The 12756-nt window shown below is 30.6% G+C and overlaps 3 protein-coding genes across 6 annotated transcripts in view; 2 read left to right on the plus strand and 1 right to left on the minus strand.

Annotated features, from left to right (window-relative positions):
- Positions 1-5929: 5929 nt before the first annotated feature.
- Positions 5930-7991, plus strand: LOC114076136 (probable leucine-rich repeat receptor-like protein kinase At5g63930). Its single transcript, XM_027914823.1, has 3 exons — positions 5930-7389; positions 7570-7713; positions 7826-7991. The coding sequence occupies exons 1-3, from the start codon at positions 6534-6536 to the stop codon at positions 7954-7956; spliced, it is 1131 nt and encodes a 376-aa protein (XP_027770624.1). The 5' UTR covers positions 5930-6533; the 3' UTR covers positions 7957-7991.
- A 299-nt stretch (positions 7992-8290) lies between these two features.
- On the plus strand, positions 8291-11117 carry LOC114076135 (receptor kinase-like protein Xa21). The gene is made up of 2 exons (XM_027914822.1): positions 8291-9797; positions 10667-11117. Exons 1-2 carry the CDS (start codon positions 8417-8419, stop codon positions 10876-10878), a joined length of 1593 nt encoding a protein of 530 aa, XP_027770623.1. The 5' UTR covers positions 8291-8416; the 3' UTR covers positions 10879-11117.
- The window catches only part of LOC107012040 (uncharacterized protein ycf20), a 5562-nt gene continuing 2806 nt past the window's right edge, over positions 10001-12756 (minus strand). For 2 of the 4 annotated variants that reach the window (XM_015211761.2, XM_015211762.2), the window contains exon 2: positions 10001-10965. In XM_015211761.2, the coding sequence (XP_015067247.1) occupies positions 10846-10965 (120 nt within the window). In that variant the 3' untranslated portion in view covers positions 10001-10845. Of the gene's footprint in view, positions 10966-11577; positions 11924-12756 lie in introns of those variants that run through there. The other 2 variants (XM_015211764.2, XM_015211763.2) reach the window with 1 other exon arrangement.

Consider the following 12756-nt stretch of genomic DNA (forward strand, 5'->3'; position numbering starts at 1 on the left):
TATATATATATACATACTAGTTTCTGAGGACGTGCTTCGCACGTGTGTTTCATGTGAATTTTTATAAATACGTTAGAATGACTAAAATTTCATGGAAATATGTATGTAAATTGTAATGAATAATAAAATGTAACAATTAAAAAATAAGAATAAAGACTTACAGCAATAAAACATTCATAGAAAATTAAATTAAGAAGTCTAACAGAGAGAAAAAAAGACAAAAAAATAGAATATTTAAGAAAAAAATACAATATAGACATTATTCTTATAAGATTGATGTATATATAGGTGAAAAAATAAGTACAAAATTAGTACATAACTCTCTGAGTTTTTATCGACTCCTTTCATATCCTATCAAAATTCAAGAGTCTTCATCATCTACTTATACTATAGAATAAAAATAATAGCCTAATAATCTTGGTAGGGATTTCATGAGATAAAGAAGTTGAACTTATATAAATAGAACAGAAGGAATATCAAAAGATATCTTAAAGTTTTAGTTTAAATATTTGGAGGTTATGAATATGAAAAGATGGGAGTTATGAATATTAAGAGTATAAAAGTTAAACAAGTAATTAGAAAATAATAATAAATAAATAAAGAATATGAAAAAGAAATTAAAGTTAGCAAACCATGTAGAAAGAACAACTAAAGTTATTATCATGTAGTTAAGCATTAATGAATTTAAATTTGTGAAGCTAGAGTCATTCTTTAATAATATTCAAGAGGACATTATCAATGTACGTCTCCATTTTGTAGATTTGCACCCTTTAAATTATTTTTTCGTTATTTATCATAAAGGATAATACTTTATCCACATCAATCATATTATTCATGAGAGGGTTTAAGGAAAGAGTAATAAGAAGAGGAAAAGTAAAGAAATTTAGGAAAAGATTTTTTCTTTAAAAAATTATAATTATTATATTTATAGATTATAGATGATAAATATTAATAGATTAGATATTTAATTAGAAATTAATCTTCGGAAGTCTAAAAGTCATTAACATTTAATTAAATTTATACAATCAAATATTTAAATATTTTCTAACAATTTAATTTATAGAAAGGGTAAAATCGTAATTCAACTTTTTTGTTCATGCTTTTAGTAATATATGAATATGATATATATATATATCTATATATATATATATCTATATATATATATATATATATATATATATATACACATACGAGTTTTTCGACACGCGTTTGCCCCAATTGGGCACAATTTTTTTAAAATACATAAACATTATTCCCTCCGATTTACAAAGAATTTCCTGGTTTGACTTGACACAGAGTTTAAGAATATAAAAGACTTTTGAATTTTGTGGCCCTAAATTAAAGTTAGATAAAAAAAATGTACAAAATTGCCCTTTAATCTTGTGGCATTAACCATGTCACGTGAAAAACTGAATTTAAAATGTTAACTAAAAAGGAAATGAGGTAGGTCATTCTTTTTTAAATGGATGGAGTAATATTATGAAAAAAAAGTTGTTATCTGAGTGACCATAGAAAATATTAACTCATATATGCAAGTTGTATAATCCAAATGTTCATCCTAGCTTTCATATGTATCCTAACAAATCAAATCATTTAAACAAACTTTATACTGTTTTTGATGTTATATCTAATGGAAAGGATAAATAAATCTCAATACATGAAACTTATAAATGACATGCATATAAGAACACCAGATTTTTCATGTCCTTTGATCAGTCAAACGATAAGTATATGAATTCAAATAGAGTACATAATGAAAGTAATGACAAAGAGTTAATGGCATTCTTAAAGTGATCATTATTTATTATTAATAAGAAAATTTAGTTTCGTTTTTACAAAAACTAGCGGGATCAATTAGTTGTACACTAATTAAATCATTTTAATTCGTTGGATAATAAACCAAGATTTAAAGTGTATCATTTAAATATTGAATGACATATATAGTTAAATTTGAAAAGAAATCTCTGGGTACGTAGAAAATATAATAACTTTTTTATCTTATTTAATATGGTGATTGTTGAAATATTTGAGAAATGTAATAACTTTTAGGTGATTGTAGGAGTACTAATTTCTATACAAATTCTGATTTCGTAAAAAAAACTTTTGAATTTGTTATTGTGTCATTGTATTACATTTGTTTATTACTTATAATTTTTTAAAAACTACTAAATATTTACAAGAATTATGAAAAATAAAAGGAAAACTTTCACATATAGCCACTTAAAAATAATTAATTACTCTCCATAGTTATAGTTTGATAATTATAATTTGTAGCTACATGTTATTTGGAGGAGAGAAGCGGGCGAGACTAGGAGAGAGAGGAGAAAGGCGAGAGAGAAGGGGAAAAGAGGGGGAGAAAGATGAATTGTATATGTATATTGGTTAGATAATTGTATATTATACATATGTAATTGAATATATGGCAAGAGAGACTGGGAGAGGGAGGAGAGAGGCGAGCGAGACTGGGAGAGATAGGAGAGAGGCGAGCGAGATCGAGAGATGGAGGAGAGAGGGAAAGAGTGGGAGAGAGGTGAATTCTATATGTATATAATTGTATATAACTGTATATTATGCATATACATTTGTATAAATGGCAAGCAAGATTGGGAGAGGGAGGAGAGAGACGAGCGAGATTGAAAGAGGGAGGAGAAAGGCGAGTGAGAGAGGGCAGAGAGTTGGAGAGAGATGAATTGTATATGTATATAGGCTAAAAATTTGTATATTATACATATTTATTTGTATATTCTGGCGAATTATACATATACAAACATGACTAATTATACAAACTCGAAGTCACCCCCCTAAATTAATGTATAATGTTAGTCGCGAGTGGTAATTGTAGCAAAATATAACTATGATGAGTAATTAAATAGTATAAGTTTGCCTATCCGCGTAATTTTCCCAAAACAAAATATACAAAAATCATAAATAATATTTAAGATTAGAAGTCAGAAGTAAGATGAAGAGATATGAATTGTAAATAATTTAAATGTACAATTTTATGACATTGTGCATTAATAATTATGCATTGATTTTATTTGTAAAATAAATAAATAAAAATAAGGTTATATTAATAAAAAAAATGAACAAAACAATATAATAATTGGTGACTATATAAATATTATAAATAAATTTCAAATAAAACATAATAGCGACGAAAGAATACATACGCAAAAAAAAATGGCATCATAAAATTAATATTTTACTTTTCAATTAATTGTTGCAAGTAAAATAAAAATAAACTCCTAATCATCATATTTTTTTCTGTTGCTTAAATGAGATAATCATATTAATTGTGCTTCATATAAAAAAAAAAGTAGAATACTAAAAGACCAAATGATAAGTATTGAAAATACATATAGCTATATTATTTATACAAATAAGAATTTAATTTTTTTTAATCAAAAGAGGCTAAGTAATTAATACAAGTCAAAGTTTTAGTAAAAATAATTTCAAATTATGCTTCTTCTTTTTTTCCATCTTACCATCTTTCTTTGCAAGTAAATCCTCCACCATAATTTACTTCATATGTCACACTCTTCATTATATATTATTAATTTAATATAAAAAACTATATGAATAGATAAAATATCTTATAGCAATTAAAAAATAATTAATCAAAAGAAAGAAGAAATTTAAACTATATGTAATACATTTGTATATTAATTTTTTAATAGTACTAACAATACTAAATAATAATCATCTCTTGAAATCTAAAAAATATTATAATCAAAATACATTATATCCCCAAAAACTGATTATAGAAAAACCATTTTATATTGTCAACACATTATTCATTATTAAAAATATTTTTTAATCGTACTTGTTTGGTGAATGATAATATATACATAAATGAATTAAAATATAAAGAAAACATGTCCAAGTAAATAAAAATAAAAAGAAAAATTTGAGAATGAAATATATCTTATATTCATGTACTTCTTTTTTGTTACATATTATTTAATTCACAAAAAAATATGATGAAGAAGAGAAATATAATCTTGTGTGAATCTCCAGAAACTAAATATGAATTTATATAAGGCAAAATAGAGGAAATAAAAACAAAAAAGGCTTGAGAATGAAATGAAATACTTCTTACCTTCGTGTACTTCTTTTTTGTTACTTGTTAGTTCATTTACAAATCAATATGATGAAGAAGAGAATGTATAATCTTGAACGTGAATCTTCATGAAACTAAATATGAATTTATAGGTAAAATAAAAAAATATCACAAGGCACGTTAAACTTGCAAGTTCAAATTTGAAGGTTATAATATAAAAGTTATGAGAGTTCTGAATACTATTAAAGCAAAAATTAAAGAGTTGTAAGTCATGGTTAATAACTCTTTGTGAATAAATTAAATAACAAAGATAAAAATATTTAAAATATAAAATAAATATTATAATTTTATGGTTAGAAGTGGGGCAAACAAATAAAAAAAGAATGTGAAGAGTTTTTGTAGTAAATATTCCTCCATAAATAATAAAAAGCATCATAACAAAGAGAAAAAAAGATAAATGCAAATGGAGGTCATAGAGAGATGTCACATCACCTTGTCTATGTTTCTCCTTTATTATATATATAGATAGATTTATATCCGGACTACTAGCATGAACCCACATAATTATTAATATATTTACCTTTTTCACTCACTTTACTATTTTTATTCATTTTTTTATTAAATATTCTGAAGTCTTCCAAACAGTCAAACTATTTGTGTTTTGCAAAATCTATCGTAGTTTACTTACAAAAAGATTAAAACCTTTGGGTGTCCTCTTCAAATTTCGAGCACATCAACACTATTTCAATATCATTAACTTCTCAAAATCTTAAGTCTGATTTTGTTATTTTAATTTTGTATTACTTCCTCCATTTTAAAAAAATGACCCAGTTTGATTTGACATAGAGTTAAAAAAAGAATAATAAAGAAGAAGTTTCAATCTTATGGTCTTAAATTAAGTTATGTCGGATGAATCAAAAAAAATTTTAATTTTGTGGTCTTAAATATGTCGCGTGGTTTGAAACTAAAGTGTTGTCAAAAAAGAAAATGAATAGTCTTTTTTGAAAAACAGACTAAAAAGAAAAGTAGGTCATTAAACATAAAAATTATATTTTTCATTGAAAAATTGCATTATTTACATTCTTACTTCATGAGGCATGTGTATGTCCTACCCTCTAAAAAAAATTCTAAGATCTCTCATCTTATGCTCTAAAATTAAACATCTGCATAGCCAAGGTCCTAACGGACGTCCAGGATGAATTTCAGCCTTTTCCAACTTGAAAATCCTGTCAAATATACCAAAATACCGTTGATCTAGTGATCTTAAATATTTTCATGAAAAATTAAAATTTAAAAATATTCAAAAAAAAAGAGAGGACATGGACTAACAAGGAATAAGTGAAAACATATTGAACTAAGGGAGTACTTTTTATAGTAATAACTGTCATCCCTTCTTCATAAACTCAGTCCAAAATAAATTTCTCTTCATCTTTGTTCCTCCATTGAGTTATTGATTTTGAACAAAGTCTAATATTTCTCAAACTTCATGGAAATTAAAAATAAAAAAATTGTTAGAGTGGATGGTTGAGGAATGAACGATGGTTTGCTTTATATGCAGGAGCAGCTCAAGTATATCATATTAGTGACCTAAAGCAAAAATCAAATGGGGCCTTAAACTTAAATTGTTAATAACTTTTATATTATTGGTTTCTTTTAGTTTTCAATTGATAATATAACCATTTCTATTTTTAATTAGTTTTCATGAGATATAGTACTCCAAATATGTCAAATTTCTTCTAATAATTCCTTCATTTTTCATGAAAAGTTTAGTTTTTCTGCAAATAATATTCAATATTTGTTAAAAAAAATAATAACCTATAAGCTATTATTTTAAAAAATGAGACCCCTTAAATTTTAAGGCTTAAGACACATGTCTTTTTTTTAACACTGTCGAGCCACCCCTGTTTATATGGGCTTGCACAATCCTTTCCCATGAGCTATTTTTTGTGATTGATTTAGAAGTAGGTGTCATATTTTTACTTGGTATCAGAGCCAGTTCATTTCCGGTTGGACACTGTTCATTCTCCAATTGAGTATTTATATGGATTTAAAAATCCTCCCATATGAGTTAGCTTTTGAATCTAACGTCTTTTTTGGGGCAGACTTTATAAAAGTTGAATTGTCTTGACAGTCAAGACTCTGGAAATTTACAACCCCTTATCTACGGCAATGCTTGGCCCTCTTTCAGAATTTAAATGTTTTTTTGGAAAAAACTTTGAGAAGACCTAGTAAAATCAGAGTATCTGGAGCATTTATAACCACTAATCAGTCATCCATGCACTACTCTTTGATATGACACTAAAGACTTTAATTATAAAGTCAAGTCACTGTGGAAAATTTACAACCCTAATCTACGGAATTGCTTTGATTAAGTTACCCATTTCTTTGCTGAATACTTTGTTCCTATTGCTTTGATTAACTTACCCATTTCTTTGGTGAATACTTTGTTCCTTGTACTAGCAATCACATTGACATGGAGAAAGCCTACTCTAATTTCTTTATTTCATCACTACTACTACTCTTACACCTCTACTTGTTAGAGACAGTATGCATCGATGCAGTTCATACAGATGAATCAGCTCTATTTGCCTTAAAAGCCAGTTTTACGCTAAACTCTTCTCATCCCTTAACTCAGAATTGGTCTTCTCAGTCCTCCATTTGTGATTGGATTGGAGTCACTTGCGGCTCTCGTCACCATAGGGTGACTGCACTAAATATATCCAACATGAGCATTCTTGGAAACATTGCCCCGCACTTGGGGAACCTCTCTTTCCTAGTTTCTCTTGATGCAAGCCAAAACAATTTGCATGGAGACCTCCCACAAGATTTGTCTCGTTTACGTAGATTGAAGGTGATGGATTTTGCCTTCAATAATTTCAGCGGAGAGATTCCAATGTGGTTCGGTTCCAATTCTTCTTCTATTTCCAAGTTAGAAACTCTGAGTGTTAGAAACAACAGTCTTCAAGGCAATATCCCCAAGGAGATAGGGAATCTTAAGAATCTAAAGGAGTTGATTTTATTTGGAAACCAATTTACAGGCACTATCCCGCTCTCCATTTTCAATATGTCGTCGTTGGAAATTTTAGGTCTATCAAATAACCAATTAACTGGGAGTCTTCCTGTAGATATATGCCACCGTCTTCATAGAATAAAGAGCATTGGAATTATTTCCAATCATTTGAGTGGTCACATTCCACCTGGTTTGTCTAACTGCACAGAATTGTATGAATTGTCGCTGTCATACAATAGCTTCAATGGGACTATTCCACCAGAAATTGTCAACTTGGAGAGGCTTCAGTTCTTAAACCTTGGGGGAAATAAATTGCGAGGTGCATTAATTCTTCAGACTTAAATTTCTCAATCTGAACTTTGCATATGTTTGTAAGCTCACAAGATATAAATAGAATCAAAACTCTTTACTAAGATTATAAAAATTTAAAAATCCAAGTATGCTAATTGAGAATAATTGACACCTCATAAATAAAAGTTTGTCAAAATATAATTTGCAGGCACAATTCCAGCAAATATTGGTAATTTACAAAAGTTGCAGCAAGTACAATTGGAGAACAATTACATGGTGGGTTCGATACCGCACACCATATCCAACTTGTCATCACTATGGATGCTTAATTTGAACACAAATAGTTTATCAGGTAACTTGGTGATCTTGTTTGTTATCAGGACTAGTACTAGGCATGGAATTAATGGTTGATATAATTATATTGATGGGCACAAGTAATTTAGATATACTCTATCATGTGGCAGGTATTATACCCAGAGAGATTGTAAATCTACACAAATTGGAGATACTTTATTTGCAAATTAATAAGTGGTTCCATACCGGAAGGGCTCTTCAATATCTCTACACTAATAGAGGTTTCAGTTTTCTTCAATAAACTTTCCGGTAGTCTTCCATATGCTTCAGGGTACTGGCAAACAAATCTAGAGCTTTTGAATCTTGGTCAAAATAACATTGGTGGAGTTATACCCACTTCAATCTCAAATTCATCATATCTACAGATCGTAGATCTTAGTATAAACAAATTCAGTGGCCAAATTCCTAACTCGTTCGGGGATTTGAGGAATCTTGAATATTTGGACTTGTTCGTTAATAACTTATCGTCTCCGCACCTAAGTATCTTAACTTCATTGGTGAACTGCAGATATTTGAAAGAAGTAATATTAGGAGATAATCCTCTGAATGGTGTTCTTCCAGATACCATTGGCAATCTCTCCAGTTCTATTGAAATATTTGAAATATATCTTACTGAAATTAGGGGTCAGATACCATTAGGAATTGGGAATTTAAGTAACTTAAACACTTTGTTTTTATCCGGCAATGACTTGACTGGATCAATGCCAACAACATTATGTGATTTACACATTCTTCAAAGGCTAGGACTTGCTGTTAATAGGTTGAGTGGATCCTTGCCCGAGTGCCTTTGCAAAATGTCAGTGTTGGGCTTGCTTTCTTTGTACCATAATCGGATTTCTGGTCCGATACCATCTTGCATTGGTAATGCAACATCTTTAAGAAATGTTTATCTATCTTCAAATAGGCTTACTAACATACCCACGAGTCTATGGAGCCTCAAAGATCTTTTGGTGCTTAACTTGTCAAATAATTCTTTGATTGGTTCTATACCTCCAGAATTAGGAAACTTGAAAGCCATAACGTCCATAAATCTGTCCAGGAATCAACTTTCAGGAAGTATTCCCTCCACAATCGGAGACTTGCAGACCCTAATTTATCTTTCATTGGCTTATAATGAGTTACAAGGATCTATTCCAGAGTCACTTGGGAAAATGATAAGTTTGGAATCAGCGAATCTATCCAATAACATTCTTTCAGGTACCATTCCAAAAGCATTAGAGTTGCTTCGCTATCTGAAGAATTTCAATGTATCATTCAATAGATTAGAAGGTGAAATCCCAAGTAAAGGACCTTTTCTCAATTTCACCTCTCAATCTTTTATGGGAAATGGAGGGTTATGCGGCGGTTTGCTTTTCCAACCTTGTGTGACTAGGGCTTTTCATCATTCAAGGAGAAGCAAACTGCTTCTGATTATACTTGTCTCACTGGGAGCTGCGGTAATGGTACTTGGCTCAATCGGTGTGTTTATGTTAAGGAGACGTCGGAATAGAAATATTCCAAATCAAGCTGAATCCTTTGCTGCAACCACACTAGCCAGGATTTCTTACATTGAAATTGAAAGGGCAACTCAAGGGTTTGATCAATGCAACTTGCTAGGCTCTGGAGGTTTTGGCTCTGTTTACAAGGCCGTGTTTGAAAATGGGATGACTTTGGCAGTCAAAGTGTTTAATTTACAGGTTGAAGGTGCATTAAAGAGTTTTGATGCTGAATGTGAAGTTTTACGCAACCTTCGGCATAGAAATCTTACCAAAGTTATCAGCAGTTGTACTAACTTGGATTTCAAAGCACTACTTCTTGAGTATATGCCGAATGGAAGCCTAGAGCTGTGGTTACATTCTGATGATCACTTCTTGAATATGATCCAAAGATTAGACATAATGATTGATGTTGCATTTGCTCTGGAATATCTCCACCATGGTTATGAAACAGTTGTTGTACATAGTGACCTGAAACCTAGCAACGTCTTGCTAGATGAAAAGTTGGTTGGACACTTGAGTGACTTCGGCCTTACCAAGTTATTAGGAGAAGGGGAATCAATTGCTCATACTAAAACACTTGCCACAATGGGCTACATTGCACCAGGTAACTTTCTTTTAGTACTTTGCTATCGCATATGATGTGTTGTTTTACATCCAATAATACTTAGTAATTAGTTTACTATTACATCACATTAAAACTGGGTAGAAGCCTGACTGAATAGCTTAATTAAAGAAGATGTAATAAATCAGAAAGAAAACATCGAAATATGACTTATGTCAAACTCTATATTTATGCATCTATGGTGATAAAGAAAAAGAAACATGCGGTAGTATCATTTCAAAAAAAAATTAATCAAAAGTTACGTCAAAGGAGATTCAATAGATAAGCCAAAAGGCATAGAGGGGGACTATGTCTGACCTCAGCATTCAGCAATACAAATTTACGATACTAGGAATGAGGAAAAGAAGAAAGGGGGAAAAAGGGTTGCCCCACATCAATTAAGCATACAAAAAGATATCTAAATACTAAGATTTTATTAGACCAAGCAGAGATTAGGCTTGCCAACTACATATATCTTCTTCAACGTGGATACAATCTTAAACGGAAGATCTATAGCCTCAGTGAAGAAGGTAATCATTTTGCACTATTCAGCCAAGTCAGCAAGCATGTCAGCAGGAGTGCCTTCTCTTAAGGTATGCGTGAAAGTGAAACAGCCAAGTGAACTCATAGATTGGATCTTTCTAATATCATCTTTAATCTACTAGAAGTCCATATCATTTCAATTGATTTCCTTACACTTGTTTCAATCCCATTATACCTTTCAGTTTTTAAAGTTCTACTCTACTCGAGGTAGATTCAACTATTTTCAATATATAGAAAATATATATATACACACACATATATATGTAAAACATTTTCATTTCTTTATCTGGCTCATCAAGAAACTAATTACTCTGGTAATACTGGATCAGAGTATGGATCAGTTGGATTAGTTTCTAGAAGATGTGATGTGTACAGTTACGGCATAATGCTCATGGAAACTTTCACAAGGAAAAGGCCATATGATGAAATGTTTCAAGAAAATTTGAACATGAGGAGTTGGGTCTGTAATTCACTACCTGTAGCACCAGCTGATATTATTGATGACACCTTATTGCAACCTGAAGAGATTGATTTTTTTTAAAAGTTGAGTTCTGTGACCTCTATTTTGGAGTTGGCATTGAATTGCACAGCTGAATCTCCTAATGAGAGGCTCAACATGAAAGATGTCCTGGCAAATATCAAGAAGATCAAGGATGAATTTCTATGCAGATGATGTAACAAGGTTTATGCGACAGTAGGTATCCGACTTTTTAAACATTCTAATGTCATATAGAGAAATTATTTCCCATTTCGGGAATAAAAAGATTACTGTCTTGTCTATACCGTGTAGAAATGGGTTTTTCCATGCAAATACTAATAATAAAAATAATAATAATAATAATAATATAATAATAATAATTAAATCAAGGAAACTTCATTAGCGAGTAAAATAAATCAAGAATTCATGAGGAACAACATTTGGAAATTATGATGAATGTTGAAAAGTGAAGCAAACAACTCATGTATCCATCACAATTAGTGTATTTTTGCGTGTGCTATGAATTTTTATCTGCAATGACTGCCAACTCAAGTTTGACGCCATTCAAATTTTTGTACAGGTAGTGCCGCCTTTTATGCCTGTTGTTGGCAAATTTGGGTGACATCACTTGAATTGCCAACAAACATTTGGTCTGAGATTCGTACTTCTCTTATTTCTTGTGCCGTCCTCTTGTGCATGTTTCAAGTTTGAGTATGTTTATGTAAAACTTTTGATATATAAGATGTGTACAAAAGTAAAATATTGGTGATCAAGAATTATTATTGAGATAGAAGCTTCAATGATCTATGAAGAGCAGTAAAATGTTGAACCACAAGCTTAGGCTCTTTCAGTTACCAAGTCGAACAAAGTTTTTACAATGAACAGCTCGTCTGTAGATTGAAGCACACATGCAATCAATATTTTTCACTCTCACAGGTCACAATTGGGATTGAGACTTAAACCCCAAATGTTGAATGTGGGTTCTAATTGGCGAATGACAAAAAACTAAAAGACCGAAAAGTCCTTTTCCAACAACTTAGGTCACCCGCTCAATCAATAAAACTTGGCAACTCAAATCCAATGACTTCAGGAAAAAATACAACATTGCCTGAAACACCAAATAGCAGTCAATGAACATACATAAGAATTCAGAAACAATTTCAACTTAATTTCCACATCATTTGGCTTTGGCTTAGGTTTCTTACTTTCTTAATTCATCCAATATAGACCCCTTAACAGCTGGAAAGTTTCTTATTTCAATTTTCAATAGTTCCCATTCACTGACAAAGACAGCATGACAGTTACCATAATCACACACTACAAATACAAAAGCTTTACTCTCTTTGTGGTCCAGTATATTTGTAATATCTGCACTTATCTCATGACTAAAACCCAGGGATATCTTTCCATTAATCCCATAACTAATACAAAAGCTTCACTCTCCATCTAATAGTTTCTGTCTGTAGCAAAATCAGGGTGAACTGTATTGAGAAGAGATCAAATAGTTGGTCCAATCCCGGGATGCTTGGAAATTGAATTTTCTCTGAGAATAGTTTTACTTGGATTCAAATAGTTTAACTTTAAGTGTACCATTAAGACCTTGTAATCTCAACGATCTTCTAGATGCAAGTTTATCAGAGTTAATACATCAGATGGTCATTCAACTTTGCACTATTCTCTCAGAAAGTCACTCAACTTTCAATTTTCCCTCAAAAGTCACTCAACTATGCCCTCTTCTCTCAGAAAGTCACTCAACTTTCAATTTTCCCTCAAAAGTCACTCAACTATCCACTCTTTCCTCAGAAAGTCACTCAACTATCCACTTTTTCCTCAGAAAGTCACTCAATCTATTAAATTATTTTTAATTAAAATTTATTGATATTAATTATTTATATAACAAACCAAAAATTTTAAAAAATAAATTAAATCATTTAGTGATCC

Source organism: Solanum pennellii, chromosome 2 (genome assembly GCF_001406875.1).
Source record: "Solanum pennellii chromosome 2, SPENNV200".
In the NCBI taxonomy this organism is placed as follows: domain Eukaryota; kingdom Viridiplantae; phylum Streptophyta; class Magnoliopsida; order Solanales; family Solanaceae; genus Solanum; species Solanum pennellii.